Source organism: Hippoglossus stenolepis, chromosome 12, assembly GCF_022539355.2.
Source record: "Hippoglossus stenolepis isolate QCI-W04-F060 chromosome 12, HSTE1.2, whole genome shotgun sequence".
Lineage (NCBI taxonomy): Eukaryota > Metazoa > Chordata > Actinopteri > Pleuronectiformes > Pleuronectidae > Hippoglossus > Hippoglossus stenolepis.
In genome coordinates this window covers 6,024,234-6,052,233 of record NC_061494.1, presented here as the reverse complement: position 1 = coordinate 6,052,233, position 28,000 = coordinate 6,024,234, and the positions used below count along the sequence as shown (strand labels likewise).

At 41.0% G+C, this 28,000-nt stretch overlaps 2 protein-coding genes across 2 annotated transcripts; one reads left to right on the top strand and one right to left on the bottom strand.

The window, feature by feature from the left end:
* The first annotated feature begins 1,304 nt into the window (after positions 1–1,304).
* opn3 (opsin 3) lies at positions 1,305–12,095 on the top strand. The gene is made up of 4 exons (XM_035171723.2): positions 1,305–1,794; positions 6,531–6,850; positions 10,502–10,753; positions 11,294–12,095. The coding sequence occupies exons 1-4, from the start codon at positions 1,476–1,478 to the stop codon at positions 11,564–11,566; spliced, it is 1,164 nt and encodes a 387-aa protein (XP_035027614.1). The 5' UTR covers positions 1,305–1,475; the 3' UTR covers positions 11,567–12,095.
* A 1,451-nt stretch (positions 12,096–13,546) lies between these two features.
* Positions 13,547–27,578, bottom strand: LOC118119380 (kynurenine 3-monooxygenase). The gene is made up of 15 exons (XM_035173302.2): positions 27,300–27,578; positions 27,015–27,084; positions 26,800–26,897; positions 26,151–26,240; positions 25,393–25,441; positions 23,345–23,432; positions 19,359–19,524; positions 19,183–19,254; positions 17,578–17,699; positions 16,948–17,095; positions 16,812–16,869; positions 16,255–16,337; positions 14,949–15,050; positions 14,804–14,863; positions 13,547–14,110 (listed from the first exon to the last, which is right to left on the bottom strand). Exons 1-15 carry the CDS (start codon positions 27,360–27,362, stop codon positions 13,967–13,969), a joined length of 1,413 nt encoding a protein of 470 aa, XP_035029193.1. The 5' UTR covers positions 27,363–27,578; the 3' UTR covers positions 13,547–13,966.
* Between the last annotated feature and the right edge of the window lie 422 nt (positions 27,579–28,000).

The window sequence follows — 28,000 nt, the reverse complement described above, 5'->3', positions numbered from 1 at the left end:
TGTAACGCCTGAGTCTCTTTCTTGTCTAAATGTTTGTGTCAGTGGGCCGAGCTTTTTCTGTTCTGTTCTGTTTTGTCTTGTTTGTCTGGAGGGGAGTCCAGCCCTGATACTGCTGTGTTGTTTGTTTTAAAGAAAATCAATAAATAGTTAAAAATAAATAAATAGGCCAGCTCGGCCCTGGGATACCCCCTTGACCATGTAGAGGTGCATGGGAAAGAGGAAAATGGTAGCGAAGCTGTCATCTCTGATGGAAAACCATCACAGCACTGAGCAGCTCCTTCAGCGACAGACTGCATCTGAAGTAGAGGTATCAGAGGTCGTTCCCTCTTGCAGCAGTAAGATTCTACAACCAGTTCTGCTCCCATTAGACCATCACCATATCTCATTCAAGTTTTCAACTGGTTTAACTGGGCAATAATTCTATAATTAAATAATATTGTATTGTGTTACAGATTGATTACCTTTACTGAGTGTTTATTTCACTTTTCCCTTTTTGCTGCTGTAATGTGGTAAATTTAGTGGCACCAACACTGGGCTATTTTATCTTATAGATCACAAGTGTTCTCTTTCTCAAACATAGCCAGGAGCACAATGAGAGTCATCTGTAGAGTTCCAGTTGGTTGCTCTTGTCTAAATAAACTATGACACCTGGTAAAACACACACCCATCTGTGACAGGACACTGGTGTTTTGTCAGTCGTGCCTATATAGAACTTGATTCTTGTTTGTGTATTTATAAAAGTAAAATCATTGATGCATTTGAGCATTATAATGTTATTAGAGTTTAACCTGCCACCTCAACATTCACAGGTCTTATAGCTTATTTGTACTGAACACTAAGAAGAAGAAGAAGAAGAAGAAGAAGAAGAAGAAGAAGAAGATACCAGAGTAACACATTATAAAAACATTAAACATTATATGCAAACATTTTTAAAGTGTGAAATAACCTTAAAATATGTGCAGTCTATGTTCAGAGATGTAAACAAGATTAAACATGACGGTGTTGATAATTGAATTGAATTCTGTATCAATTCACTCACTGTTAGTCACAGTAAAATTAGTCGTCGACATTAGTTTCAAAATAAAATACAAAATAATCAACCAGAAAAAGAATGCAATACAGCATAATTTTGAATTTTCTATAGCAGAGGGAACTTTGCAGACGTTATTCCATATGCTTCCTCTATGCAATCCTACTTTTAAAATCTAAATACAAACGCACTAAAAACATGTGTTTGTCATCAAAGATGTGGGAGGAAAAGAAAAGAGTTTACTTTGAAAGCGCACCCGGAAGTGTGTCGTTGATTCCCTGTGTGTGTGGACAGCGGTACATTGACCCATTTTCTACCAACTGCGCGTGGAATGGATGAGCGGCGCGTGGAGCGCGTGGAGCCCGCACTCCTCTCGGTGTGCGGGACACGCGCCGACACACTGCGCGCACCGCGATGCTGGGACCAGAGTTGGTGAGTTCACGCAATGAATCCCGCCAACGAGACCAGAGCCGAGAGAAGTGCGGAGCGCCTCCTGTTCGCCGTGGGCACCTACAAACTTCTGGCTGTCACCATCGGGACCATCGGGCTGCTCGGCTTCTGTAACAACGCGGTCGTCATCGTGCTCTTCTGCAAATTCAAGCGGCTCCGCACGCCCACCAACCTGCTGCTGGTCAACATCAGCCTGAGCGACTTTCTGGTGTCCGTCATCGGGATCAACTTCACGTTTGTTTCGTGCGTCAAAGGCGGATGGGTCTGGAGCCATGCGACGTGCGTGTGGGACGGTTTCAGCAACAGCCTGTTCGGTGAGAGAGAGAGAGAGAGAGAATCAGAATCTGTTTAGAAGCTGTTTACTCACACCTGCCTGCTGTGTCACATTCATCATCAACTTTTTTTTTTTGTATTCATCCAAAAGTAATTCATTAAAGTGTTTGCCCTCTCTGACCTGCCGTGGTTCTGTCTCCTGGTGTTACTGAGCCGATGAACACATGCAGCCTAATGTGGTTCTGTAAACAGCAGAGAGGCGCTCATCCTCTACTTGACTTTTCCACTACGCAGGAGAGAATGGTGCCCCGAGTGGAAATGGATTTTTCTGTGATAAGTGTTTAAATTCACATGTCAGTCCGCTTTGATTTGCGTGTAGCCCACATTCACAAATCACTATTTGCCTCGCGGGGCTTAACAAGGTGCGACATCCTCTGCCCTTGTGGCGACACATTTTCTGTTTGCTCGTATTGTGAGCACTTCCTTGCAGAATATAAAGAGATGTCGAATTAAAACAGTTTGCACACCCTCTATAGTTTGCCTCATGGTGAGCTGCAGTGAAATGGGACCTTTAAAGAGCTTTCCATCCTGTTGTTTATGTTCCTATCAGCCACTACAGAATGCTTTTTTTATAAATAATTAAGAGGAGCGTTTTCCGTATGTCCATTGCATCCACAGCTTCCTCTTGACTGGAACATTGTCCTTTTATTATCAGCCTAACTGTGCCTGGCAGTGACGTGTGATGAGCACTGACTGGGGGTTGCTGGGCAGGTCCCACCCTGCAGGAATTGCAGCTAAGGAGGATGGATTTGTGGGATAATTAGCTCATTAGTGCCAACCTGCAAGTCTTCAGCTGCTTTATCAGCAAAATAATCACAGAGCTGAAGTGGAGGGCTCACTCCTGATTGATCCTTATCTGCCACCTCGCTGTCCTTTAATTGACATTGGGTTTCTTTTGCACTTGATCTAAGGAACACGTGTACCTGCCTCGGTCATGCGGCGCCACAGTCTCCAGGCGGCAGTGATTTTGTTGATGTGGTTTGCATTGCAAATAGGTCATGCAAATGAGAGTGACCAATCAATCCATGCAAAGCTGTTTCAGCGCGTTTATAGTTAATATGTCGATTTCAGAAGCGAATATCCTGTCATCAGTTATACGAATCGTCCACAGTAAACGAAGGGCACGGTCACACGCGAGCGACTATCGCTGGTCAAAGTTCACCAAAGTTCAACTCCACGTGAAGCCACGCTGCAATTTGCCTCGCCACAGGAAGCACATGTTTGATTCGCTCGCACAGATTGGAAGTGAACTGCTGCACTCGTGCTGGTGTGACCTTGCCCTCAGAGGGGGATTTAACACCTTCCAGAGTGCGGATTTTGAAGAACTGCAGTCTTTGTGTCTCTGTGTGTACATTGAAATCAGATCATTTGGGAAACAATGACCCGGCAGCTTAACTCCGTGCGTGCCTGCTGTCGTTTGTGTGTATCAGCACTTTGGGCCATGTGCCAGAAAGCCCTTGCTCTTGGATAAGGTGAGGGAACAGATGTCAAATATCTATAATTAAAGATATGAGTGAAAAAATGATGAGATACGGTTGTTTTGGTTTTGAAGTTACGACCACCAAAGGCAAATAAGCTGATTGAGCATGCTCACAGTGATGTTCTCTGATATTTGATGGATTGTTGAACTTATTGCCACCGACTGGCCCCACATGCTTGTTGTTTTGTAGTCCTTTCTGTGTTCTCGTCTTGGTAGACATATTTTGCAAAAAACAAGGTTGTGTGGACAGAGATTTTTTTAAATGGGAAGCGGAAAATATCTGTTAAAAGAAAATGTCCTCAGTATTTTAGACGTGGCTATAGAGGGACGTGCTTTCTCATTTGGGTGACATTGCACAGAAAGGATGTGGCGTCCGGCTGCTTTGGCCCACACTCAGATGGGTAACAGACAGCTGATGCAGATGATGGACATTTTCAGCTACAGTGACACATCCTGTCCTTCCCTTGTCATTTACAGTGCAGTTTTGCAACGAACAAAAAATGTAACGTATTCTACATCACACACATGATGTGGTAGAAGCATCACAGGTTGCTGGTAAAACGAGGATAATATGTCTTCCTGCTGACTCAGGTTTGTAATATAAAAGTGTACAAAAAATAAATCGCACAGCTGTAACCCTGACACAACATCATTTCTGTGCCTTATCATACCCACTGGAGGCTGGTGTCAGTGTGACCTACACGCACACACACAGGCTACTGGGCTGGAGCGATAAGCCCTGGCAGCTCCATCCTTCCTACTGAAACCCTATCTGGGCAGCTGTGGCTCAAGCTGAGTGCTTCATGTGAATCATCCCCCTGTTTTGTGTGTAGGGGTGGGCGATATAGCCTCAAAATGGTATCACGATATTTCAAGGATTTTTTTACGAAAACGATATCTCTGACGATATGGACACAAAATACTGAACGTTTTATCGGTGATTGCAGCTTGTAGGCAGCAGCATTCATCAGTGCAAACAAAATGAAACAAAAGGGCATTTTCCATCAGCTGGACCATCTTTTGTCTTTCTGTGACCATTATGTGCTGAGGTAGTCCTATTTCCACTTGAGCATCCCTGAGTGCCCGTTGTCCGCTTCCAGCGGTTAGCAAGGCAGCCACAATCTTTTCTCTCTCTCTCTCTCTCTCTCTCTCTCTCTCTCTCACTCGCACTCGCACTCTCGCACTCTCACTCTCACTCTCAAACACACTAGGGTGACCAGATTATATTTTTAGTAGATCAGATTGTCATAAAGCTATAGGTGCTTACAAACCCATTTTATGATATTTTTAGCACAGATTCAGGTTTAAAACAGGTTGAATCAACAATGAATTATATATGATCATCTAATCCGGGCAATAGACAAATGAAAGCACATCAATAACACTTATTATTGCCCATAGCAATATCCCATGAAAATAATTGTTTTGGTACTGCCTGCTATTATGAATAGGCATGGGAGTGGGGGTTATAATAGAGAGGATTAGGATTTTTGGATTTGTTCTTACTTGATTTTTTAATGGTAAATGAAGCTTACAAATAGCAATGTGCAGACGACGGCCAAAGAATGACAGTCTGGTCGTTATTGAGAGCAATGGCTTTGACAACATTGGCCACGTTGTCTGTTGTTAAGAAACTTCCTTAAACCACTCGCAATATTTTCACCCGTGTGATCCTTGGAAAAGAGACTTGTCTCAAGGCAGGACTTGTGCAGCTTCCAGTCGTTGTCGATGTAGTGCACGGTCAGGCTTGATATATGGTATTGTGGTTCGGCTCGACCACAGATCCGTGGTTGAGGCAAAAAACTCCACCGACGATAGTGTAGTTGCTTGTTTGTCGCGTCATGCTTCATACATTGCAGGCAAGGATATGTAAACGCATCAGTACTTTACATCCACTGTTTGCTCTTCCTGTCATATCAAGAAGCAACTAGCGAGAGCAACTAGCGAGAGCAACTAGCGAGAGCAACTAGCGGGTGCTCCTCGGTTGAGCCATTTGTTTACTTTTGGGCCGCACATTATCAGCTGCTCGTGTCTCCTCCTCGCGTGCCTTAAAGGTTCAGTGTGTATGATTTAGTGACATTTAGTGGTGAAATTACATGTTGCAGCTAAAAAACCTCACTTCACCCTCCCCTTCCAAACATGAAAGAGAACCTGTGGCAGCCTTCAGTTGTCTCCGTAGAGAGGACCCGTTGTTATTTAGAGTATTTTCAATATAAAGCATATAGCAATATTTTGGATTCTATTTCTGCCAGTAGATCCCTTTCACCTAAATCTTACACACTGTACCTTTAACAGCCTGGTTGTTCTCGACGGTGTGTTTTCGCTTCAAGTGGTGACACAAGTTTGTTGTGTCTCCACCTTTAGCAGTAACCGTTTTCTTTCATATTTTGTACTTTGTCGAAGGTCTGGCCTCTTGTAGCCAAACCACTTCCACACTATTGAAGAAGCAGTTTCTTTTAAGGTACTAAATCGTCATCGGAGGCTGATACACTGCTCTCGCTCTCAGACATGTTTGGGCTTCTGATGTTGTTGTGCGCTCTAAGGAACGTAAATGCGCCATACGTCATTGCGTCGCTATACCATTAATATCGCGATATGACACTTTTTTATCACTTAAAAATGCTACACAGCCCTAGTTGTGTGTTTTTTTTCTTCAAAGTTGTATGTCCATTTACCGACACTGTTGTCGTGTTCTCATGTAAATAAAGGGATTAATAACCTGCAGAGTTGAAAGGGTACTGGAGTATGTAATTGGGGGGGGGGTGTGTGTGTGTGTGATGTTTATTAGATGCAGAATCAATTTTAGACGCTGCACCATGACTCTGGCTTGCTGATATGCTCTTCAGCTTACATGCTATGTGAAATGCTGAGAACAAAATGATGCACAAGATGAACAAGAGCTGCAATATTGGAATATATGTACTTATACTTATACTTTTTGCAGCATTTGAAGCAAACCATGTAACTTTGAGTAGAAAACCCAGGCTGTACAATGTAGACTCAGGTCCTTGAGGAGTGTGTGTGTGTGTGTGGGGGAGTTAAGAGTCTCTTTTGAGTTTTCAAGCTTTCAACACAAAAATGCTTGAAATTGATGTTCAGTACCAATATGTTTAGAATGCTGTTAAATGGATCCGGATGAGATTCATTCAGTCTTAAGAGATGCTGAGTAGCCACTGACCCAGATCCTGCAGCGATCGCTCTGCATTACTCAGCGTGGATGTCTCTCTCCCTCCACAGGAATTGTTTCCATCATGACCCTGGCGGCCCTGGCCTACGAGCGCTACATCCGGGTGGTCCACGCACAGGTGGTGGACTTCCCCTGGGCGTGGCGGGCCATCGCCCACATCTGGCTGTACTCCCTGGCCTGGACAGGGGCTCCTCTTCTGGGGTGGAACCGCTACACTCTGGAGATCCACCAGCTGGGCTGTTCTCTGGACTGGGCATCAAAGGACCCGAATGACGCCTCCTTCATCCTCTTGTTCCTCCTGGCCTGTTTCTTTGTGCCTGTGGGCATCATGATCTACTGCTACGGCAACATCCTCTATACAGTGCAAATGGTAAGACACGCAGATGTTCTCTTGACTGTTTGGTTCTCAATCTATAGATTAAAATCCGGGAAGAAAAATTAAACATGAGTTTGCTAGTCTGCTACCTTTATAGCTGCTTTTTGTTATCGATGAAAAATAAAAAAAGCTACGTTATTATTAGGGTAGCAGCCCTAATAATAACGTAGCTAGTGATCATTTAAATTATTGATTAAAAAGCTCAAAGTGACATCATCAAATGTCTTCTTTTGCCCAACCAACAGTCAGAAAACCCAAAGATCTTCAGTTTACTTGTAATGTAAAATCAGCAAATTTTCAAGCATCAGGATCAAAAATGTATCAATTACACAATAGATGCTGATTCAATTTATCGACTAGTCATTGCAGCTTTTTTCCCCCACTATTATATGTCAGTGTGACATGTATCAATGCATCAATGTTTTTACTCTTCAACAACTTCAAGATCTTATGTAACTGACATTTCTACAGTTCTCATCTCTTAATCTTCAAATAACTGTTCAACTGATTCAAAGCGACTGCAGTTTGAGTGACACTTTGAAACCTTTAATATTGAACGTATCGCCTGTCCAATTCTCATCATGTACAACACTATGGTAGGGTACCGAAATTAGGAGTCCGTCAGGCATCACTTCCTACACAGGCGATACTAATCGGACCGAATCACAGATCTGCCTCATTTTGGTGCATTATGAACTGCAATAGTCGCCCTGCTAACAGGCAACATAAATCACTGCACGATACTGGTTAACATTACACTTAACTTTGGTGGCAGCATGTAATGTTGACCTTCTGTTAGCTAGTAGCTACCTCAAACTTGAGTTGACACGACAACAAAATGCCTGAAGCTGCACAGTCAAAATGCTGATTCTGACACGTGGACCTGCAGCAAATGCTTAAAAACAAGTCCATGTAAAGGGAGGAACATGACAAAACTTAATGAAGGATACATTTGAAATCACAGGGATGTTTATTGTGTGACTGCTTGTGACAAGCACATCAGATATCAGACAGAAATAAATGGCATTTCCATTTCACAGCTTCCACCTCAACAGACTTGCAGGTCAAGTTATCATAAAACTTTGAGGAACATTTCAACTCTTTTCAGCACTTTTCACTTCAACTCCATTCAGGTTGCAAACAAACTGCCGACCTCTTCTAAAACTAATTCAGCAAATTAACTATTTCAAATGTTACAGCCTTGATTTCTCGGAGCACAGGCACACACATTCTCTTCATTAAATGTCTCCTTTTCTAAATACAGATGTGAAATTCAGTTTTAAATGTGTGCTACAAATTAAGATCTACGTGCTGTTATTACTTGCACTTGTACAGACTATTTTTTCATTTTTTAATGAAAAGAAACTGTTTGACCTTCTGCAGCCACGTGCTGCCTTTCACTCCTCTTTCATTATAGACTATTATTGTATATGTGTCTGTGGCTATAGTGCTTGTTCTGTGTGGTGCAAATCATTGGAAAGCTCATTGTTCCCTGTCACTTTACTGAGCCACAGAGGGGTCAGTCATAGGATAAAGGGCAGGTGATCCTGCTGTGAGGTAACATTTGTGTTGCAAATATACCATAGAAGTGTCTGTGATAGAAATTAGTGAATCTGTTTGTACGATCAAGCAGATGGTCACTGAAGTGATAGAACAGGAAAGTATGTAAGCAGACATGTAAATGAGGAACACACTAATCGAATGAAGTCTCTGTCTGCATCACAACTTGCTGCAGCTGCTATCTTTACGTCCTCAAGTGTTCACAACCTTGTATGAGCTGCTACTTCCTCACAGCCCCGAGCTCGAGCGCCACAATACACTCAGCCCCGAGCCCGAGCCCCACAATACACTCAGCCCCTCCGCAAATGCCCAGCACACATCAGAGCCCTGGTAGGACTCATCGCATGTCACAGCATTTTTGGAGTTGCAATGAAAAACCTTCAAAGAGACGTACGCTGAACCCTACAGAGTATTTTTGGCTTGATACCCAAGAAAAGAAGACGTCAGAAAAAGGGAAACAATATTAACATGGAAATGGATCATCAGAAATGTAGAACATGAATAAAAAACAGAACTTGTGAATTCATGAATACATTTGAAAGCTTGCAGGGATTCAGTCAGCTGCTGTCGACTGTCCTGAGGGAGTCTGTAATGTAGCCATATGCTTTATCATCTCATCTCTTCATCTGAAGGGTATAATCCACAGTGTCAGTCACCCACTCAGACTATCGCAATGTTATTTCCATGAGCTGTCAGCTATTGCTAAGCTTTTGGGAATAAAGCTGCACGATGCTGCACTTATAAACATTTGTTTAGTTTTAAATAGACATATTCGCACTGGTAGGTGTCTCTGTGTTTTGCTAAAGCTGCTTTCATTAATGATTCAAACGAATATTATGTAACTTTTGAAATAAAAGCTTTCTCCTTCTTACAAATATAATTCATGAGCAATAAAAGGCACTCATTCATTACATTCAGGTTTTGCTGAAAGAGTCTTACCATAGATAAACAAAGCTTCTCCACTTCTTCCCACTATTAAAATATGAAGCCAAAATATCCTGGATATGAATTCTGTCATCTTGACCAATTGGAGCCAGAGTCTGCGCAGTAGCGATCAAGTGTATATACATGCTCAACCAATCTTGAGTCAGTCTCAGTTGTCAATCATGATGTTTCAGCCTGTTTTTATATTATCAAGTAACATTACGACCAAACTTACCTGAAAAATGATTTACAAAGTTACAAACTTATTTTAAATGACAAACCATCTTTAAAAAATTGACATGTACTTTGATCTTTTTTGTTTGGTCCACATCCCACCCACTGACATGAAGGAGGTAGGATTTATGACCCATACTGCAGCAAGCCACCAGGTGGCGATTGAGAAACTTTGGGTTCATTTATTTGGGAGCAGTCATGTCGTCCATCTTTTAATACAGTTCAGGTTCTGCATCCTTTGGAGGACGTGGTCTACCCGGCCCACACACCACAAAATAAGATGGTCTGGTCTAAAGAGGCTTTCCATGATCACCGTCACCAGCAAGTCCCACCCTTATTGCTGTTGCTTAGCAACAGAGCTCTAGCTGGACACATCAAGACATTTTTAATGCCCCATGTTTTTTTTTAAATGTGACTGGGAATTGTTCAGTCTAGTCGAAGCCTGATACTCAAGCATCGGACGTCTTGTCCATTGCCAGCGCCATTACCTTCCTTATCCTGGGATAGGTTGAGACAGTAAGTATCCACCCTTTGTTTCTCTGGGATAGAGGGACGAATTTGTTGGTCGAAGCAGGGTTTCAAATGAGACAGCCTAGTCACACCACTGTGACCCAATTGGTCTTCAAATGCAGCCTCCAAAGGATGCAGCCCCTGACTTGAGACGCAGCTTATTGTTCGGGTATGACCAGTATCTTGGTGGCTAATGTTGGCTAACTATTAATACATAGGCCTAATGGCATCAGATAAAGGTATTTATTCGTATTTTCATCCCTGTGATCTTCACAATACATGTCCATTTTCCTACAAATCCAGAATGCCCAGTTTAACTACAGACTTTGATCCAAACCAGCAACAATGTGGTAATCTGTAATTGTTTGGCCAAAGTCTCCCTCATGGTGGCATCTCACTTTCACCTGTTTCTCGTAGCTGCGCTCCATCCAGGACCTCCAGACGGTTCAGATCATCAAGATCCTGCGGTACGAGAAGAAGGTCGCCGTCATGTTTCTCCTGATGATCTCCTGCTTTCTGGTGTGTTGGACACCCTACGCTGCTGTGTCCATGATGGAGGCCTTTGGCAGGAAGAGCATGGTCTCTCCCACACTGGCCATCATCCCCTCGTTCTTTGCTAAGTCCAGCACTGCCTACAATCCCCTCATCTATGTGTTCATGAGCAGAAAGGTTTGTAGTCATAAAGTTTTCTAATAGTTTGTGTTTGCAGGAAGGAACATTCAATTCTATGAAAAATCTGTACCTCTCCAGCACTTATATCTTGCTCTATGTGGCGGATGTGGGTAAAGTCAGTGGTCCATGTTTTGCTGCAATCTGGAAAACATATGTTTCATTGGCGAGTTGTGACTGTCTGCTTCCTGTCGGTTAAGTACATTTTTTTTCCCACCTCCTGTGGCCACTGCTGAATTTGGAATTGAATATGGACAAATAGAACAAATCAAGAGCATCTCAAAAAGGGTTGATGGTTTGTTCTCTTGTGCTGCTTCAGTTTGACATTCGATTAAAGAAAAACTTCTACACACAATAAATTAATTCTGCATACTTAAATATACAGAATGCATTTATTGTGTGTAGAAGTGAAATTGCTGGCATCCTGATATGTTGTATGTTTGATGGGAAAATGATTGAGGAAAGGGTGATATTTCATCCCCTTGTTAAATACCATGCTTTTATCTTTCCGCTCTGCTCCTCTTCCTCCTCCTCTCACAGTTCCGCCGCTGTTTGCTGCAGTTGCTCTGCTCGCGCTTCTCTTGGCTGCAGCGCAGCCTCAAAGAGCGCCCCCTGGCTCCGGTCGAGCGTCCCATCCGGCCAATCGTTGTGTCCCGCGCTTGCAGGAGCAGAGACCGACCCAAAAAGAGGGTGACCTTCAACTCCTCCTCCATCGTCTTCATCATCACCAGCAATGACTTTCAGCACCTTGACGTGCCCTCCAAGTCTGGAGGATCCTCCCAAGAGAACATCATTCAAGTGAGACCACTGTGATCCACAAGGACCGGACTTTTGACCCCACCACTCAGTATGCCTTAGGATGTCTCATGCAATTCCAAGCCAAAATAACCCTGTCTGACCTCCTTTCTATATCTATACACAGTTACAGACTTGTTACCAGTTAACTGTAAATATCCAACTGTCAGGCCGAAAACTCAACCAATTTCCCGACAGTCTAAGCAGGTAGTATGAAAGTGTCCAACATCATCAAACATCATCAGCTGTGGTGACATTAGTACATAATGTTGTAGTCAACAATGATGTTTCCCTTTAGAAAAAGAACCACAGCTCTTTGTTAAATATACCATGCAGTGTAGATGACAACTGTGGGACTGTGTTGAGCTGCCAGCTGAGTTATGGACCAGTGCTTGGATCAACACGTGATAGTAGATTGTTTTAGTTGGTACCCAACTGCAAGTGTGTAAAATGGGAAATAAGCCTTAGCCCCTTAGCCATATACCATAGTACAAAAACTGACTTTACTATGTATGGATTCAATAAAGAGATCATATTTTAGGCTATCGAGCTTGTGTGCCTTATGTTATTAAAGCGTCCTGTGTGATGAGTCGCTGTGAGATGACATTTGGTAGACGATATGTATGAATATATTTGTTTGAGGACTAAAGCAGAGTAATCAGATAAGAGGATGTGAGCCTTGGACCTTGTACGCTCTAGTGAGACGCTCCTTTCATAACCTCCTGGGCTGTCGGCTATGAATAGACTTGATGAATAGATTTCCATTTCTGATAATGCAGTGAGGATGGGTGTGAATTTGTTTTGAATGTACGGTTTCTTTTATAGTATAGTTTGGCATTATGGGAAACATGCTTATTCACCTTGTCGCTAAGAGTGAGATGTGAAGATTGATTTGATTCTCATCTGCATTTTAAATATGAAGCTAATGAAGAGAAACATTTAGCGCAGTTAAGCATAAAGACTGGAAATGGGCCTTGCTAAAGGTTAATAATAATAATAATAAAATAATAGCATTGCATGAAATTGTAATTAACCTCTGCAAAAACCTGAGGGTAATAACAAGTTTTACAATAATGTGTCTGCACCATGCCAACAAATATGACACAGTGAAATCTCGCTGTCAAGCCACAATTTTTTGGTTTTTACATCAATAAAAAATTATATAATGAAGTAAAATGTTAATTGATTAGCCGAAGAGTTGACCCATGATAAACTATTTCAGACATTATTTGAATGAAAACAATGAAATTAGAGTGAAAATAATGCGACAGCGTGAGAGGGGTTACTCATAGTGATGAATGCAGAAATAATTTTGACAAGAATATGCAGCTCCCCTCCAACTTCATTTTTGTGGGGTTTTATAGGGCGTTTTCAGCTCAGGTTTCCTCAAGAGTTTGTTAGTTAACAGGACACACTTGCAAGTACGTGCTCAAGTGCAGCTGAAACTAGAGGTTTGACTCTCTCTGTGGACAATGAACTCCACAGCACATGTCAAATAGCCCAGCACACAACTATACAATGTGGCAAAGGAGCAAAACACCAAGTGACCCTTTATGTTAGGAGAAGTGTAAATAAAACAGACAAATTAGAATATGGTGGGCCGCAACAATCTAGATAATAAATGGGAAACACTGCTTTGACATTGCAAGATAGGGCATTAGCCTCAGCGGAGGTAATGTATGTTCTCGCAGAACACCGTCCTCGCATTTGTCTGTGTAGCTGACAAATGCTACAAACCCAAAGTTAGATTAGAGCTAATATTCATATATTTTCCTCAAGACCTAAAACAGCTAAAACTGTGAATATTGGATTTGTCATGTGGTGAAAAACACACTTTGACTGAATGCTAATGTAGCTTTGTAACTTTTACATTTGTAAATAAGTAACTGCTAAAAGGTGTGATATTTGCCCAAAAGGCCGTAATTTTACGTTATTTAGTTAAGATGTTTTGAAAAATAGAACAAGAGGATGAAAGAAAACTTTAAAAAAATAAGACTGTTTATGTGCTGGAACATTTATTTGCAATTCTTTTAAAAGCATTAATATAAACTCATAAATGTAGCATATATCCTGCCTGTGACCCTGAGTTTAACACTTAACTGTTTTCACATTAAAGGTTGTGCCAATAATGACAATGGCATGAAAATAATCAGATGTAAAGACTGAAAAGATCAACGGTTGGACTCCCTTCATTCAAACCATTATAAGTTAAATGCTGTTAATCTCTTGTAAAATAATATAATCAATCATTATGACAATTTACCACAATCATGATTACAGGAAATTAAATTTGCCCAGCCGAGCCTTCATTTTGAAAAAGAAGACTCAATCACACTCTAATTAAAATGTAAGACCCCCTCGGTTTCTCCTCGTGTTAATCAGTCCAGTCTTAACACTTGTCTGTCAGATCAGAGTATGTCAGGTCCTGAGGGCCACAACCCTGTTCCACAGTTTCTCAGCGGGGATGATGAGCTTGTTGATATCGGGAGGATTTTTAATGAGCAGGTAGGAGCCTCCCAAAACAGCCCCTGTAGCACTGAACAGCAGGCCCCGGTTTATCACCTGGGAAATCAATTTAAAAGAAATCTTTTCAGTGTTATGCACACAAACACATTTCTTTCCTCAAACCTTTGGCCTTGTGAATGAATCCCATTGCAGATGCATGAAAGCACATCATGACTGAAATCATTTACACTGTGTCCTTGGTAACACTGGTATTCAAGTCCCACTCATAGAAAGGAAATTATATGTTGCTATAAATTCATATGAAGGTTCTGTAAGAAAAAGGCAGCATTGTTCTATCTCTACATTCTAGTTAATTACTTCCGAGGTAACCTATAGAACCTTTTACCATTTTGAGAGAAGGAAATGATATAAAGCTATAGTTGGGTATTTAAACTTATACGAGAACATTTGGAAAATTGAAAGCTTAATGCTAATGTCAGCATTCTTACATGTTCATATTCACAGGTCACATCCGACATTCCAGCAAAGTGCCAACTACCGAGTGGCTCATACAGCCAAGTGGGAGAAATCAGACATTTTTTCTTGGTGGAGCAGAACTGTTTTTGTGGCAGAATAAATCGAGTGGATTTTCCCCAGTCAGAGCTTCATCCACCTTTCATGCTCGCTGCTGATAATACAGCGACTTCAAAAGAGTCCCAAATTACAGTACTAAGCTCTTCAAAGGTATGAAACATCCCCACAAAAAATTAAGTGTATGCATGAGGGAAGATGACACAATAGTGCCCTTACTTTGTCCTGCCAATGCCAGCGCTCCACAGCTTTGTGGTATCTTGTCCTAGTGAAGGTGACCTGCAGACAGTGAAGGACAGAATGGTTTAGATCTTGTGGTAGACAAAGCGACGTGTCTACCGTGTTTGTTTATTAGGATTCTCACCATTGTGTAAAGTGGAATGATTGTCTTTGGCATGAGGAAGTGGAGGAAGTCATCAACATGTTTTCTGAACAGGAACCATGTGGAGTTCACATGTGCTCGCATCTACAAAACAAAACAGTGCATGTGTTAGTGAAGTTGAACCAGCTGTGATACAATGCCATAAAATACATCTTACTGCTGTATCAGAGAGGCCACATGGTTTCCTCTGCTCTCTTGGGTCTAGATGCAATAACGGAGGATTAAGTTAACACAAAGGGCTGCGGCCAGGTTTAAGATCTGTGAGAATAACAACAGTGCTGAGACCAATTACTGTGCACACATTTTAATGTGCAGATGGTTGGTTAGCTATCCAGCTGTCAGGTGTAAATATCCACTGATAATTGGAGTCAGCAGGAGATGACCCCTCTTGTGACAATTAATGGCTTTTCTCCACACCTCATATGCAAATGGTACTTCAATTATAAGTGGAGAATACCTTTGAAAATCATTAAATCAGGTTACACTGAAAAAGGTTTATGCAACTTAAATGTATTATTAATATTATAATAATAATTACTATTATTATAACTTTCAATTTGAAAAAAATATATAATTTGGGTGTTATCAATTGAAGTTCAAAATTACACTTAAATATCAAAAACAATTTTTAAGTGTGATTATATTTGATCTTTCAGGCACTTTAGTTTCCCAGGTCCACAATCACTCAATAATTAACAATCAAGCAGAATTGGAAAAATATCTGGCTCTTTAGCTACTTAATGCTGAACTACATTCAGCAACTACACTTTGTGTGTCCACTATTTGTTGAGCAGAAGGGGTACAGTGGGTCTTAAAAAACATCTTCCTGCTGCGGTCAAAAACAAGGCTGAACCAAACCAGTAAAGTCAGGGTATGGAAAACAAATAGCAGCAGGAAAGAGAACATTGCTCAATGCCAAGATTCACACAGAGATGTAGAGTAATCGTTAATAATAATGATAGTAATGATTAGAATAATAGTAATTGTAGCGGCAGGTGTTGAGCAAGAACGTGGGGGCAAAGGGAGGCTTGCAATCAAACTCCAGACTCTACAGCTCTGCAGGTAGAAAACCCGCAGAGAGCAAAAGGAGGTGAGAAGGAGAGAACAGGGGATAAGAAAGAACTGGAATGAGAAAGAGAGAGGGAGAGCAAGGCACACAGCCTGGGCGCTCATATGCTTGAGGGAGCAAACAAACCCAGTTTGTTTGGTTTTAAGTTTGGATTTTGAGGCCTCAACAGAGTCAGACAGATGGAGGTTAAATGAATCATATTAAATAAATATGCATTACCTCAATGTAGTTGTACATGGCCAGGTCTGCAATTGCATGGTCGTCTGGAACTCGCACTCTAGTATACTCAGGCAGTACAGCACCTGCGCAGATACACAAAGGAAAACATCAAGAATTACCCCCCAATCCTCAGAGTCTCTGTTTATCTTTTTCATTTGAAATTCCCCATCCCCAAAGTCAGAGTTCAATTTGATTCTGCATTTACAGGTTCTCTGTAGAAAGACAAAGCCATGAAGGGAACTGTCACGGATGTTGTTTGACATTTACAGTAGTCATTAGCGCTAAATGAGCTTTATGCCCCCTGTGCCAGACAGTAGCTAGCAGCTTTGAGATTAATCTACTTTCTGTTTTAGAGGACTTCTTGCCACCACCGTTGCCTATGACTATGATTTTAACCACTGATTCGGACAGTGATGGAAATGAGGTTTTGATGTAAACACAGTACAATATAATTTTTTTTGCATATATTTGGTATTTAACAAAAGATAACGGGAATAAAACTGGGAAAATGTACAGTATTTTAATTTCACAGGGCCTTTGAATTAAAAAATACTTACTGAAATCCTCATTGAACTGATCCATTACTTCGTCAAACACAATGCAGTCCTCAAAGCCCTATGAGGCAGGAATGAAATGAATAAGTCTTCATTTGATTCTTTTCTGTCTTTTCTTCTCCTCAGTTGAGTTACTTACAGCGTTCATCCCCTGCCCATAGAAAGGCACCACTGCGTGGGCTGCATCGCCCATAAGGACACATTTGTCTCCAATGTGATACGGCGAACACTTTACAGACACCATGGCCAGCGCAGGCAAACGGAAATAATCCCTCTTGAGAGCATCACTGCGAAGCACAAGTAGAAACAAAACAATTACAAACTTACTTTGAGCACTTTACTTTGACAGTTGCATTTTGAACTGAACTGACTTTTTGTTTACTACAAAAGTGTTTGTCACATCTGAATAAGCTGTAACAACCATGCTTTGTCTGCTCTGATTAATTTAAACAGCCAAACGGAAGAAGGAACGCAAGCATTCAATTGTTAACGCCTGAGCACTTCAAATAAAGTCTACCCAAAGAGTGAGTGAATGAAGGAGAGCCTGCAGCGTTTCTGCAGCTCGTGCCTCTGCTATCTGACCGCCACCATCAACATACAGTTCACCTCTAATTAAAAACTTCACTGCACAAAGCCATGTTGCTGCAAGTCTGCAATTTCACACTTCACGGATTGTGGCGCTGGATGTGACTGGAGTAGCTGGGGAATGAAAATGTTGCTGAAATAGCTTGGCAGGTTGGATGAAGAGATAAAGGCAGGGGGCACTTACAGTCCTATTAGTGGTATGGTGTCAGAGAAGTACTTCTGGAAAAACTCAATGACTTCATCTCCTGTGGTGATCTTCTCAAAGTCATCAAAGGGCATGAAGAGGGTACAGGTGAATGTCTTGTCCTAAGTTGGAAAAAAAAAGATCATAATAAATAATGTGTTGTGCAGCGATATTGGCTCTCCAAGCTTTTGTGGCATACTTAAATAGAGTCGTTTTTATTTACACAAAGACATAACACCTATAAAGCCCTAATACATTAGACTACACTATATGTTTCACTGCCTCACGAGACATTAACAACGTGTACAACTTTTATAGAATAATGGTAATGTAGATAAATTTGATAAATTTGAGAATTGTCTTTATGGTCATTTGTGGTCATTGTCCCCCCCCAAAAAAGACTTGAGTTGTGAGCCTAGATGAAGATGGATGATGTGTCTTAAAATGAAAGAAGCCATCTTTAAATTTTTTACATTTATTTCAGGTGTTTGGGGTATGTCCCATTCATTGACATGGAGGAGGCCGGATTTATGACCCATACTGCAGCCAGCCACTAGGAGGCAACCAAGATAATATGGCTCCACATTTGGGGAACTGTCATGTGGTGCATTTTTTTTTATACAGCCTTTGAGCTGTACCAGGCATAATGACGTTTTGAGTAAAAGTCCTGCATTCAATGTTGTACTTAAGCAAAAGTACATAAGTATTAGCATCTAATTTAAATTGCAAAAAAGTTACAGCTAGAGTGAGTGTGTTTTCCGTTGTGAGTAATTTATAGAGATTAATTCTTCCAAGGTCAAGAATGAACACTCACGAATAAAGAAGCATCCCTGCGTACACACTGCTTCCCATTAATATGCAGTATATTCCATTATTTTGGCATTTGAATGCAGAATCAAATTGCTTTCAAGGATCTGCAAAATCCAAACGCCACCCAGTGCATGTGATGGATGAAAGTTCACTGAGTTTGTAGGTGTGTCATTATCAGCCCATCTGAGCAGGTGCCATCCATCAAAATCCAGAAGTCCTCCCCAAGGACCTTTTAGCACTTCCTCTGTTACCATGGTGTCCACAGCAGCAAGGTGCTTCTGTCTGTCAGTACTGGGAACTAGGGCATTGAGTGACAGTGTGAATGCTCCTCAAACTCAGCTGCCTTAACCTGGTCTCAGAGAAGAGTGTGAACGCTGCTGTGCTGAGTCGGCCAGGCATGACAAATCATTGAGGGATTAAGAGGGACATGAGAGACAGAGAGAAGTCAGATGGGGAGGACACGACTGCTGTGTTAAATCTAGGTTAAACCTCCGGAGCTGAAACATTTCACAGACCACGATTTGTGATGATTAAGCCTCTACTGGCTATGAAGTGCCTTTAAATGAGGCTAATTAACTGTATGAGGACATCCCAGAGGTCGATCCTGCTCTGTGTTTTTGAACTGATTGTAATGCTTGCGTGTGTCCGAACAAGATAGTGGTTGACAAAGTACGTGACGTAGTAACCTCACGAAACAAACATGCGTCTTTGCTCCATTTCCTTGAATAGTTAGGGAAAACAGTACAGCTACAAAAATAACACAGGAGAGAGAGGAAAAACAAAATTTACACTCACCAAGTTGGGCAGGGCTATCATCATGAATGTGTTCCGTGGCCAGATGTGCAGATAATTGGGCTTCATGGCAAACTAGGGGAGGAAAGTGGGTCAAAGAAACATTTGTGTGCTACAAGCAGCATCTCCCTCACCTCCAGTAAACAACACAAAGAGACGCTGTACAGAGGAGCACTGACCTCTCCATCGATGGGAGGCATTGTGAGCTCCATGTAGCCATGGGGGATGTACGTCTGGCTGTAGTTGCAGCGGCTGCGGCGCAGGAACTGCTTGCGGATGGCAGAGAAAGCTCCATCGCAGCCCACAATCAGGTCTGCCTTGATCTGGTCCTTGGATCCATCTGATCTGGAGACCATACCAGCAACATGAACATTTCACTTTAATTTACTCTGCACTTTCAACATGTATTTGAATATGGTAAACGATCTGTTTTTATATAGAGCTTTTTTCATCTTGATGACCACTCAAAGGGCTTCACAGTACAGTTTTGCCAATCACCCATTCACACACATATTCAGACACATTCATACAGTGCATTTTCACAGCCGTCACAACCCAACAAATTTGGAGTTTTTTATCTTGCCCAGGGACACTTTGGTACACAGAATGGGGGAAGACGGAGATTGAACCACCAACCCTCTGGTTAGTGGAAGACCCTTTCTGGCCCCTGAGCCATAGCTGCCACAAATGTAAGTGAAATACCTCAAGACTTTTAAGTTAATTTAAAAGCTAATTATATTCATGCTCAGCCTGGGGATCCAGGATATTAAAAAAATCCCACACATAATAAATTATTTGAAGAGAAAAGGCAACATTTCAGTCACAGATCTTTATTATATTTCTTAGCACCAACGTCCCTGCACCTGCAACCCAGGCTGACACTGAGGTGTGTAAATCATCTTCCTCATTAATGCATTTAAATATATTAAGTGCTGCTCGGGGTTTGATTCAGACACAGAAGTAATGCAGAGTGAACGCTTTGTGTTTGAGCTTCTCTTTCTCACACTTGGCTACTTGAGAAACAGAAAACTTCTCTTCCTCAGCTGGGGTTCACTTAAAGCTGCTGCTTACTTTTCTTCTACAGTGGGAAATTAGGCCACTGACGTTTTGGATTCTCATGTCTTACTGTTTTTACTCTTATTTCAAAACAAGTTTATTACCCACACATATGTTTAATATCTTTTTCACATGAAGATTAAAAAAAGTTAAATCTAAAAAGAAATTGGTAAAATGTTAATGGTCACTTTAGATCCTCTGTAACACTACAGCTGCATCATTGAATGATATTGGAATTTTTCATTCATAGTCATTTCACTCTGAGCCATGTTGGCGATAATGATTGTACCTCTAAATCTCTATGGCAACAATCAAAGCACTATATTGCTTGGTGCATTTGCTGACTGTGTTGAAGAGCTCATTCAGGCTGGAGACATTAGTATTCCCAACATCTCCACATGCAGTCTGATGTGCCACATGAACATAGTTTCTGTCATGGTGCCTGGAGTTACATGGGAATTAAATATTGGCACTGATATCTTACACTGTTCCTGGCTCAGTACACATTAATGACCCGAGTGGAAATGCTGGTGCATCTGTTCAATTCAATATTAAGGACATCTGAATATTTTCTTGGAACCCGATCATTGTATATAATGATCCTTGCAGACTTCATAAGGCTGTTTGGTGTTGGCAGATTGCTTAAAACTCAATTCCAATTATTTAGACGTCCACAAGCAACGTTGCAGAGTGTAATTCTTTGAATTACTCCAGACCCCAAACATTAGTCTAAGTTATCATTTATTTATGAAGTTGTGCAAAAGTCCTGGTCTCCAAGGTGGAGCAGGTTATTACATTAAGCATTGTACACCACTTACGTCTGAACTGGGTCCCTGAACATTTGACTTTTTGTAATTACAAAAAGGATTTGTCATGCTGTCGGCTCTGTGAGGCTCATCTTGAGGGGGGCCTCAATGTGTTTACTAATTCGAAATTCTTCACACAAAACTAAAAATGGCAATCTGCCACCAGAAGAAAACTGTGCAGATTGCCTTGGTCTTTGCCGTTTATCCATTAAGGACAGTGGATGTTTAGGTTTTGTGGCAATCCATCAAAGTCATGAGATATTTCAGCCTGGACCATAAACTGTATGTAAAGATGGATGGAATGATGAAAAAGTGAAGCCAAAGCGTCTTGATCGCCTCCTGGTGGCTAGCTGCAGTATAGGTCATAGACACTGCCACCTCCATATCCAACAAATTGCCCCTCGGGAATAATAAAGATTTGTGGTCTTGACTTGTTAGTGGATGGGACATGGACCAAACTAAAAAGGTCAAAGATCATTTCAAGTAATTTGTTCTCATTGAGGGTTTCATTTTCTGCTAAGTTTGGTTTCAATTAGTTATTTGATGCTGTATTGAGTGAATCATCATGATTGACAGCTTAGATTGACTCAGCACAGACATTGGCACCAAATCGCATCATTGGCGCTAGATGGTGGCATTCGTGTCAGGGATATTACGGCTTCATTTCTGGATAGTGTAAGGAAGTTTCCAACTTTTTATGCAGTCTAGTCCTCGTCTGGACTAAAGTGGTGGCTCTACCAACCAACATAGTGTTGAGGAATTTTTGACCATCCTCACACATTACTGTATATGCCAGTATATATTATGTATATTGTATGTTATATTATATCTGTACAGGAGAATAGTGCCTGTCTAATTCCACAGATTATCCCTTCTCTCTCTAAGCAGTACCCAAGGTCAGGTTACAGATAAAGGACCAACCAACAGTACATTGTAGTGTCTACGCTCAGGGACATTCATATCTAACTACATGTCAAGCCCAAATTTAAGATTGACATACATATACATCTTATTATCTTATAGCCTCTGCATAACCTACGTTCCAATTCATAGTGTGTAGACTCCACAGTGAATGATAATTTAAGCAAAAAACAATTCATAGTGATCACAACGGTGGTAAATGTTATTTTGACTATTTGAGTAGATTGTGAATTCAGTGTTTTACAGTGCAATGACTAGCTTCATACATCGTATGAAAATTCAAACATGCATAGCGACCAACACATTTGTAGATGGATAAAGTATATCTGACAATTTCTTCTTTCCTAAATACAATGCTTTCTTTCTGCGCACATGCCTGAATCATTTGAAAATGATTTCACACTGTGTCTGCCCACCACTGTACAACAGTTCTGAACCTAAATATAGCACGTGTCACAAAATTAATCTGATATTTCAAATTGTGATATTCTCAGCCTTCATTAAAATGTTATTAGATTTAAATCAATAAGGTTCAATTATAGCCCAGATGAGGGAGAAAGGAGGTCTTATTTCGTGCTGATGGCTATCTCAGAACATTTCCTGGTTACTATGGAAAGAAGCTGAAGATCGCGGCAGCATCTCCGTGAACATTTAATTACACAAGCTAGGGAGAACAAATATGAGCCGTCACATTTCAACTACAGGGGAGGGGGAAGGATGTGCCCGCGATGTGTAAGGTTCTCGCTGGGGTGACATTTGGATTCGAGGCACACTCGCACAAACCCTGATTAAATTAAAGTGCATTAAAGTGTTCACTGCATCGAAAACAGCACAGTGACTCATTCCGAACCACATTTTTACCCACGCAGGTACAGCTTGGACCACCGGGCATGAGAAATAAATAAATAAATCGAAGTGACATCATGCAGGTCAAATGGATTTTTACGCCTTTTGGATAAGGCTGGATTCAATTAAAACATGGCAATAAAATGAAATGGAGTTTGTGCTCCTGCATATTGTGCTAATAATTCACTACACTGATTCACTAATTCCCAAGACTAAAAAGACCTGGACGTGTTTCAGTAATTGGGTTGTATATTGTGCGGCACATTCTCCTCAAGGACGATCGCACAAGGCTTCAAAGGCTACTTTTTTCTTTTTTTTATCAGCAACCGGGCCTCTTGCAGTTAACATATACAAGGACATGTGTGTTTACGTGGAGGAACACCTGATCAATAAAGTCAAAACAAAGAATCCAAATGAGTGGATCATTCGCTTGGATTACCCTCCTCATATATTATGTACACGTGTGTGTGTGTCTGTGAGTGTGTACGGGGCTGCGAGTGCAAGGGTGCACACATTTAAGATCGGTAACTATTTACCTGACAAAGGTCATTAGCCCTGTTTCAGCGCTCCAGTCCTGCAGTTTGTGATCGAAGTTCAGCTTTGTGTTTGGATACGTCTCGGCCTCTGTGGGAGTAAAATGTTACAAAAGGAGCTTATATCACAAATGATATAACACAAGAAGTTTAATATGACAGGACAAATATATAGGAGACTTTCCCATTTCTAATAAAATGTCATTGTGACACAGGCTGTCAGCAAACAACTAAATCAGCCCCCCCACTGAAGGGGAATGAACACATACTGATGAGCACAACTCAGAGTGCCTGGTTTTGGGAAACTGATGTTCAGCCTGTCACACATAATCTCTTTATCTCAGTGTTCAATCCACAAGGCTGGATTGTCCTTGATAAGAGCGACAGCTTTACAATCAGCCTCTCTGTCAGCACACTCAGACAATCTAATTAAAGACAGACCCATGCTGTCACACATTGTCTCCAAGCATATACAGAGGCACTTCATTAAATATTAGGCAAAATCTCTTTTAGTATCAGCAGATGTCAACTAAATTGGCTTAGATGTGAAACAATGGGACGATGAAGAATACGCTGGGTTCAACATGGGGTTGACTGTCAGCCATCGGCGTTGGGCCAACCTTAATCCCGTTACCCTGAAAAGACGACTGCATCCTAGTAGCCTGGCATGAGGCTAACGCACAGGGACGATCAGTTATAGAGGATTAGACTCAGCTCACTAGAAGAGATAGTTTTGGAGAAGTGGGGGGGGGGGGGCTATGTGTTTTAACTTAGAGCTTAGTGCAGAGCTCATGAATTAAAAATGAATTGAGAATTCAGACACAGCACTTGATTGAGGCTCTCAGGGATCATGTGTTCATTTACTGTATGATATGCTGTTTGTAAAGAGGGAACACTTTTAAGTGATGTAACTTATGAAAGTTACTCCTCTTCAAACAAAAAGTTGGATTTATAAGCAATAAATTGCAATTTTGCCAACTTCAGTGCACAAAGACAGTTAACTGCTACAGTCTTAGTTGGTCTGGTTGAGCCAAGAGCTAATGTCAGCTTCTTTTAGCCACTGTTAGCTAATGGGAGCTACTACATCACTCACTCACTTTGGACACTGTATCCTTACTGAGATGTGAACCTTTGTAGAACTGAAACTGAAAACAATACCTGCTGTGGACACTTTTTTTTTTATCCCGTTGTGTTTTGAGGAAATTGATAATTTCGGTCACATCCTATGATTCTTCTCCTCTTGTGTTTCACACTATGTTCAAACATTTAACATTATCCCACAACTTGTGGCCGCAGCAGCAGAATACAGTGATACTCACATAGTGTTACTTTAATAATCCCTAAAATAGTAAATCCATTAAATCATTGGACAAATTTTGACAGGACTTTAAGGTGGGTTTCTTGTATCTCTGGTAGTTTGCATGCTGTTTGGAAATTGTTATGCCAGATATTCTATGAATGAAACATATGAAAATCGGAAGTAAACCTTTTTTTGCCCCAGTCAGGGTAAAATTGTAGGCTGAATAAGAGGAATCTTCTCAATAACTTACAACTGGGTTTTTCATACGATATAATATATAATTTATTGATATTATTAATTGTATTTTCAGTCCTGTTGAAAGGCAGTGACATTACAAGATGTGCATTGAATCTCTCTCATTCAGTCCGTACACGTTTCACCTTGTGCTGCTGCGGCCGTTGTGTAAACCTGATGGCATTCAACTCATTCTTGGAGTGTGTTGACAGTGTTATGGAAATGTTACTCAGTGCGACCTGGTAACATCGTAACATTTACAGCCTGTTTATTGTGGCTCAGGTGCTTATTCACACATGTGACCGACATGTTAAATGGCCATCAGGTTAACATACAGGGGTGCGTGCCTGGGAGGGACCATGAGTCAGTTTAGTGTTTGTTCTTTTTGAAAAATAGATAATTTAAACTGCTTTTCCAGTTTGGCTTCAATTTGGTTATTTCATCACACATTCTGTGATATTGCATAATAACCCATGGCAATTTTGACCGAATTCTAAATCGCTATTAATATTCGTACCTGTTAGCAGCTGTTTGTTCAAGTTGGCTCGGTCTACTGACAGGATGTACTGAAAGGAGAACAATCAATTAAAGTGCAGCTCTGTGAGTCCTTCATCTTCACACTGTTAATTTAAAATGAGAACAGGAAGCCTCTTGGATTCATGCTCTCTGCTTACTGTCTCCCCAAGTACTCACAGTTTGTCTTGTATATTTTTATTCTATTTAATCATGTAAATCCGTGTTTGACTAATCTCTACGAAACTGGGGCAGTGTAATGCAAAACAAGTATTTGCAGATAAACTAATCATACAGATAACAGACACACATTTATTAATGTGACAAACCTTAATTTAGTCGGACTTCTACTGTAATGTCACCGTGACGAAGTTGGAACTTGCACTGATCATCGTTCTGTGAATTCCTGAGTCATTTTACATCTGTGTGTTCATGCATACTTTGTCTGTCTGTTACTGTGTGCTTACAAACATGCCCTTGTTGTTTCGTATGAAGTCAAGTATATAGTCAATATTTCATTTACAGAGTGACTCAGTCGACGTGATGCAATTATTAGAGTATGTTTCCTTACAACCACACACACATTATGCAGTAGAATATCTCTTACATTATTAAACAGTGGAGATGCTGACAATGTACCAGTCTTACTGTTATACCACATTCTTACTGCTGACTACCTGGGTATTATAGTGTTTAATACAAAACAGAGACTTTTAAAAATTTGATCAAATGTTTTCTTACGTTACACCAATAGCAGCTTACCTGGCCTTTCTTGCCATAAGGGATCGGGGACTGTTTCCCACTCGGTGAGTGGATCATTCTTGCATGCATGGGAATTCCTTGTGAGATAATCTGAGGAAAAACAGATAACCACAGAAGATCAAAATTGACATTTATTACCCTTTAGAATTAATAAGTCTGTATAAGTTCATAATTTGCATTGACCCTTTTTTTTAAGGATTTGGATAAATCATAAGTGGAAAGAAATGATATTGTGTCAAGGACAGTCCAGATAGTACTCAGTATCTATCTCTGAGAGTATATAAACTCCTAAACCTTTAAAACCTTGTTTTCTCAGGCTGAAAAGTCACTTAAGTGTAAGAAAGAGGGTCTGATGCAGAGTTCTCAGGCGTGCATAACATGCTCAGTGGAGCAAATGTGGACCAACAAAAAGAGACTGCTGACCTTAAATTCCAGAGGGAAAAGAAGAATTGTGAACTGCAAGATGAAAAACCGGGTGAACAGATTTCCACCCGTCTGCCCTGATTCAGTACATCAATGTTGGGTGTGAGAGGACTTACATGTAACAGGAATATTGGATGACCTACATTATTATATGATACCAACCTGAGAGAACCTCTTACCTCATATGCACTTTACTTTACCGTACTTAACTATCCAATGAGCTCACCTTCTCCTCCATCCCAACATGTTTCAGTGCTTGTCGGCCTCTGTGAGACAAAGCCAGGTTGATGCTTCTCCCCTTCACAACTTTGGCTTGGCGGATATCTGACCAAAAGCACACAAGACGTCTTAGAAGAATGTTTTAGTTATGAAGCTGTGTGGATGCATTATGAGACAGGGTTGATGTGTGAGTTACTTAGAGAGGAAACTGAAGAGCTTTACCTTCCCTGGTTTCAAAGACTTCCACTTCAAAGCCTCTTTTGGCAAAGAAGCAGGCGTTCAGTGCTCCAACCTGAAGGGGTGAAGAGGAATGTGGACAATCCTGTGAATTTGACACTGCCACATATAAATAATGATCTGCTAACTATTTAATAAATCTCACTTCCCCCTCCCATTTAAGAGGAACTGTCCCTTTCATAAGAGGACACTAGCCTTAGTAAATGTCAAACTAAAGAAATCAAAAGTCAAGATCTGCAGCTTGATAATTCACTTTAATCTTCGTCTTACCAAACCACCTCCCACCACTGCTACAACTTTCTTCTTGGTTGGTCCCTCGGCTGATTTCTCCATTGTACCTCTGGGCTCTCTGGTGGTCTGACCGACTCTCTTCTCAACTCAGAGTGATTTACACAACTTGTGTGTGTGGTCTGTTTAAAGAGGAGGAGCAGAGAGACAGGCACTCTCGAAATCAGTTCCCCTTTAAAAGTAAACAGGAGACTGATAACAGCGTCTGAAAACACACTCTGGGGTCAGAAAAAGCCTGAAGGAGTCATACTACCAACTTACTCAATGAGCAGATCTCAGAGTTGTGGTCTCAGAGAACAACATTTCTGTTGGACGTTAAAACTGCATGAAGAAAAACACGCTGTTAACAGACAAAGGCCTTTGTCGCCATCTAGTGGTTGTAAGATGACACTGCACACTCACAACGGATACAGCGGGCAAAGTAACAAAAAAAAGATAGTTTTAATTCATATAATTTATACCAGTTCATATAATTTGCATCTTTGTTTATCTGGTTGCCTTTAAAACAAAGAAGAAACAGATCTTTATTTTCTTATTTTTAAACAAATGTCAGAATCGATCCATTAAAGTAAAAAGCTGAAAACAGATGGTTTACAATGAATTCACAAACAACACAAGAGTACAAAATCCTGGTACTACATTCCTTATTTGTCTTAAAAGTGGAAAAAATTAAAAGTGAAACT

What these genes read in the sequence shown, in the direction of transcription:
- opn3 (XM_035171723.2), top strand. Translation starts at nt 1,476, where the DNA reads ATGAATCCCGCCAACGAGACCAGAGCCGAGAGAAGTGCGGAGCGCCTC. An exon ending in TTTCAGCAACAGCCTGTTCG is followed by an intron (nt 1,795 to 6,530) that starts GTGAGAGAGAGA and finishes CTCCCTCCACAG; the next exon opens with GAATTGTTTCCATCATGACC. An exon ending in TCCTCTATACAGTGCAAATG is followed by an intron (nt 6,851 to 10,501) that starts GTAAGACACGCA and finishes TGTTTCTCGTAG; the next exon opens with CTGCGCTCCATCCAGGACCT.
- LOC118119380 (XM_035173302.2), bottom strand. Translation starts at nt 27,362, where the DNA reads ATGGAGAAATCAGCCGAGGGACCAACCAAGAAGAAAGTTGTAGCAGTG. An exon ending in CAGTGGTGGGAGGTGGTTTG is followed by an intron (nt 27,085 to 27,299) that starts GTAAGACGAAGA and finishes TCACCCCTTCAG; the next exon opens with GTTGGAGCACTGAACGCCTG. An exon ending in TCATTCCACTTTACACAATG is followed by an intron (nt 14,864 to 14,948) that starts GTGAGAATCCTA and finishes CACTGTCTGCAG; the next exon opens with GTCACCTTCACTAGGACAAG.